The sequence below is a fragment of the Euphorbia lathyris genome, chromosome 2 (assembly GCF_963576675.1).
Source record: "Euphorbia lathyris chromosome 2, ddEupLath1.1, whole genome shotgun sequence".
NCBI classification, from domain to species: domain Eukaryota; kingdom Viridiplantae; phylum Streptophyta; class Magnoliopsida; order Malpighiales; family Euphorbiaceae; genus Euphorbia; species Euphorbia lathyris.
This window is the reverse complement of record NC_088911.1, coordinates 133621370-133626597: the sequence shown is the minus strand read 5'-3', so window position 1 is coordinate 133626597 and position 5228 is coordinate 133621370. Positions and strand designations below refer to the sequence as shown.

The window sequence follows — 5228 nt, the reverse complement described above, 5'->3', positions numbered from 1 at the left end:
TGCAGTTAGTGGTCACTCATATTTTTCGTGAAGGTAATAAAGTCGCTGATTGTCTTGCTCGTTACCGTGTCACTTCTACTACTCTGCATTTGTGGGACTCAGCTCCGTCATTTTGCAGGCATGAAATTTTTAATGATTGTAATGATGTCATTCAGTTTCGGTTTCGTTAGCTTTTATTTTGCTTTTTTATGATTTTGAATTTTGTATGAACAATTTTCTTTTCTTTTTATTCTGGACCAGGCGGTGGGATTCTCTCCGCCTGCCTCCATCTTCAATAAAAAAAAAAAAAAATTCCCCACAAATAATAATCCTTTCAAAAATCAAATATTACAACTATTATATTTATTTTTTTATTTGATTTATTTAAATATTTATTATTAAATATTATATATATTAAGAATGTAAATGAATTTAAGTAAATTGTCAAAACAAAATTAATATATAGAAATAAAACTAATAATTATATATTATTAGCAATAAAAATTTAAAATTATATTATAGCCATAAAGATTGAATATAGGGGTAGAAGACACGATGATCACGAATTAAGAGGAAACTTTTAGAGAGAAATAGAGGGGGGCGGCTCGAAAGTGAGAGAGGAAGAGCAACTCTTTGCTTTGTGTGTTATGTCCGATATAGGGGTAGGGTTAGGTTTATAATGAAGCTTATATAGTTAGCTAGTTTAGTTAGAGTTAACTGAATAATCCATTCTAACAATATCCAACCCATTTTTGTTACGGGCAGATTATTTATCCCATGTCAAATTCCCTTCATTTCCCACTAGCACGTGATAGAATATATTTCTCCTCATTCTACTCATTCTCATTCATATGATTGTATCACCTTCAGACTCTCTTCCTAGGGTCGTCTGAAACCACCCAAACTAGGGTGGATTCCAGTTGCCGGAGGTGCAATGGATCTCCTATGCACCTCCTCCGTTGGGCATTGAATTGCAAAATGTAGCTAGAGTTTAAAAAATATATATTCAATCATTAATTTTATTGAATATTTTTGAGATTACATCCTAGAATTTAATTCTAGAGAATCCTAATCTGAAATAATACATAAGTAAGCTAATCACCGACAAGGGGGTGGGGTTTGAGGTCCGTCGTAGGTAAGTTTGGCATTAGTACAAGTAGAGGTAAAAGGCTCTTTCTTAGCCCCAATGTATTGCAATTTGATATTTGACAATCTAATTCCCTGGCAAGGAACTACTTTGCTGCATTGTATATCTACTCCGGCTTCTGTAGGTGTTGTTCCTTGTATGTTTATGAATTGAGCATTGCTGATTTGTACCTTTGATGGCTGCATTGTAACAAAAACGAAATCGGTTAATCAATTAATATACGAAGCGGAACCTCTCCAAGGTCGCATCATTCTCTCTCCTTGGAGAAATTCGGTCTCAAATTCAGTGGCGAAGCCAAAAGAAAATACTCAGGGTCAATCGGTAAAAATGTGTTGGAAATTATAGGTTTTTTTATGGACTAGTCATCAGCGATGAGGAATTCCTTGCAGATTCCGTCGATACGAAATTTGTGTACCTCAAGAACGGCATTTTTTTTTCTTCTTTCTTGCTTTCAGCCTCATAATTTTCTCAACATGAAAATTAGAAAATGAGTTTGAAGTCTGGAAAAAGAAGAATACTAACCGATCCTGATTTTTTGCCGTAGAATTGATCGATAAGGATGGGATTTTCGACATTGTTCATTATAATGTCTTTAAAAGTAATGTTTTGAGCAACACTTGGAAGTGATCCTGCGTATGTTTTGATTCTAGCTCCATTGTCTGTTCCAGTCATTGTGCAATTCTGAATGAGAACATTTTTCAGCATTTTCTCATCGTCGTATTTTCCAAGACTTCCGATACTGTTTTTGGCAAATGAAAACATGTTAGTTAAATTAATACACACTCGATATACTGTTGATTAAACTCGTGATAAGTTAGTTGATATATCGAGCCATTAATCAATTACAATCGCGTAGTTTCGGTTTCATCAATAGAATTTAATGTTCACAAGATTCGTGTATACCTGAGTCCATGGCCCGGGCCACATGTCACTCTTCGGACCTCGATGTCCATACTTCCATGGATGACACCCACACAATCATCACCTGTAGCAACAACACTATCGAAGACTCCAACATTAGTAGATTGGCTGATATGAAATCCGTCAGTGTTGGGGCTGTCATCTGGGGCAATTAAGTGCATATTTGTGGCTGTAACATCGTTGCACTTAACAATGCTTATGTGAAATCCCATAGGATTAACAGATGTAATCCCCTTCATTAATGTATGTTCACAATCCATAAATTTAAGACTCTGCAGCAACACAAAAAATGCATTAGTTTTAGAAAGAATAGCATTACCAAAAAAAAAAGCAGCATCACTACGGAAATCCATCACTGATGGTTGCAAATGGGTTGAAAATGCCATTTTTTCTTATAGTGTTATTGAGATAAATATAACCTTGATTCGGTTTATTCTTTCACTGTGTTGGTAACTAATTTTAAATGGGTCATAAAAATAACTAAACATTGATTTTTGTGCCATTGAAGTCACTGTTATAGATTTTCAGCTAAATCTGTGCCCGACAAATGACTGACATTTTTCGAACTAAAGCCAAGTCAAATCTGCGATACCACGTCTGCTCCACCAATGCTACATCAGTAATTGAAATTCCTTCAATCATGATCTATAAATAACAATAAATTGAAGAGTGTTTCTACTGCTGACGTAGTATTAGTGAGGCACTCCAGCACGGTCGCATCCATGGCAAAATCATGCCACATCAACTTTTCAACATAAATTTTGTCATAAATTCGATATAACAACTTCAATGGAATGAAAATAAAAGATCAGTTATTTTTACGACAGGAATTGTGAGTTTAGAATGTGATTGCATAGAGTAATATTGCTTACTATTGGGAACATTGAGGTTCCTTTTTCCTTATATTTCCACACATTGGGGCCGTTGCCATCAACAGTACCAGGTCCGAAAACATTCATACCATTAACATGTTCAAATGAAATCCAAAAATCGTCAGAATAACTACTGATATCTGATCCAGCCTTAATAGTTCCTTGGATTTCCACTTGGATCGGAGCTTTGCACGGTCCTTCGAATACAGTTTCGGTGGCATAAAATTCACCTTTTGGAAATACTAGCCTTGCCATTCCACCGAAATCACATGCTCCCCTCCATGCCTTGATGAAATTCTGAAAACAACATAGGAAAAAATGTAACAGGTAGTGGCAAAAGGAGGGGGTGCATGGGTCGGTTGCATCCCCAATTATCAGATTTCACCTTGGGAAGAGTAACTCTAAATAAAGAACCAAATATCCCCCACACAATGGCGGAGCTGGGGAAGAGTGCATGCTTAGCCCTCCTCCCATGCTCCTTAACTATATGGTGGCACGGGGATTGGTTCTTATTTTCAAATCCCAAATAACTTTCGGTGAAAGATCTAAAAGTTGTTTCAAAAAGCTCATACATTTTAAATTTAAAGGAAAATTTATACGTACCACTGCATTATCTGTGTTTGGACCGGGTTTTACACCAAAATCTACCACATTAAATATTTTTGGACCGCCGTCACAAAAAACAACGGTCGCTAAATATGACAAAAGAATGGCACATTTCACAAGTTTATTAGAAATGGCCATTGCCCCACCCTGCATTGCAATTAGTTTTTTTGTTATTTACTAAATAACATAAAAATAATAATAATCAGAAGAAGCTCAAGTTCTTCTGATTATTATTTTTATTGCAATGATAATTTCTATTGTTTGCCCACTTTTTATAATAAGAATTTTAGTAAGAAATGTGTGGCTAGAATTATAAGCAATTTATAGAATTTTGTTAGCTAAATATACTCAACTATAATTTACCAAATATAATATGATGGTATATTCAAGGCTAGAATTAGTCTTACTAAAATCTGTTAGTGTTATTAATTAATTATAATATTCTCAACAGAATAATCGTCCATTAGTAAATTGTATATATTAAGTAATTAGCTATTAATAACAAAAAATTATCGATACAATAAATTGAAAAATATACCTTAATGCTTAACAAATATAGTAGCCATAATCACGAAAAAATAAATAAATAAATAAATAATATGACAAATAAATTTACAACATTGCATCACTAAATTTACAATAGTGTGATCTTGCTGTGTTATAAGGAATAGTAGATCACTTGTATTGAATAATTATTTAATTGGAAAGAAATACATTTCACTCTATTAAATATGAAGTGATTATGAAACAATTTTAGAATATGAAGACTATTATATATGCAAGGTTAATTGCAAAAATTGTGAGTAAATCTAAAATTTATATTATTAAGTGAAATTTGTTTCTATTGACGGTGTTATAATGTAATTTACATACAATTTATGTTTTAGCACATGCCAATTAATATATTTTTTGAATGAAGGTAGGGACGATACCTGGTTATGACTGACATCCTAACTAGGTTGGCACCCCAGCCATTAACCAAGCAAACCTGAATGAATAAATTAAATAAAAAATGGAAAGTGTATACAAGAAGAAAAAGAAAAAGTAAAAGCCGATCTAAGAACCACGAAACTGACAAACATTGTGAATGTCGTCCATAATAAATGAATTACAGAAAACCGACGCGGAGGGCCACCAGCAGACATCAGAGGCGGGGACTGTGAGTCCGTATTTCGCTAAGGCGTCGGCAACCCTGTTTTCTTCATGGTAGATGTGAGACACGGAAATCATCATTCCCGAGCATTGAGACAGACATTATAGCCAATCTTGCCGGATGGTCAAGGGAACCCATGTTGAACGAGACAACAATAAATTGACAGCATATGATGAGTCCGACTCAATCCAAAGGCAGTGCCACCCCTTTTCCCACGCAACGTCAACGACAAAGATGATTGCTCTTAGTTCTGCCAGGTAAGCAAATGAATCTGGGATTGAGAAGGCAAAACAACCTCTAGCGAAACCCGTGAGTGCGAAAGACGCCGCCTGCACCTGCAAGTCCTGGATTCCCAAGTGCCGAGTCATCCGTATTCACTTTTAACCAGCCACATGGCGGGAATCCCTACATGCTAGTCAAACCTTCATAAATTAATACTCGATAAATTAATAACTTCTTTAAAATAATAATTTCTTATGATCCCCACTTGGGCCAGATCACTAATTTTATATTCCATAAATTAATAACCTCTATAAATTAATAAAATTTT

The 5228-nt window shown here is 34.8% G+C and overlaps 1 protein-coding gene across 1 annotated transcript; it reads right to left on the bottom strand.

The window, feature by feature from the left end:
• Positions 1–1056: 1056 nt before the first annotated feature.
• On the bottom strand, positions 1057–3773 carry LOC136216912 (exopolygalacturonase-like). Its single transcript, XM_066003458.1, has 5 exons — positions 3523–3773; positions 2920–3216; positions 2030–2319; positions 1649–1865; positions 1057–1305 (listed from the first exon to the last, which is right to left on the bottom strand). The coding sequence occupies exons 1-5, from the start codon at positions 3676–3678 to the stop codon at positions 1078–1080; spliced, it is 1188 nt and encodes a 395-aa protein (XP_065859530.1). The 5' UTR covers positions 3679–3773; the 3' UTR covers positions 1057–1077.
• Between the last annotated feature and the right edge of the window lie 1455 nt (positions 3774–5228).

Excerpts from the sequence above, each read along its gene's own strand:
- LOC136216912 (XM_066003458.1), bottom strand. The coding sequence starts at position 3,678 with ATGCAGGGTGGGGCAATGGCCATTTCTAATAAACTTGTGAAATGTGCC. Across the intron at positions 3,217-3,522 it reads CAAACACAGATAATGCAGTG|AATTTCATCAAGGCATGGAG; the intron begins GTACGTATAAAT and ends TGTTGTTTTCAG. Across the intron at positions 1,866-2,029 it reads GGCCCGGGCCATGGACTCAG|TATCGGAAGTCTTGGAAAAT; the intron begins GTATACACGAAT and ends TGCCAAAAACAG.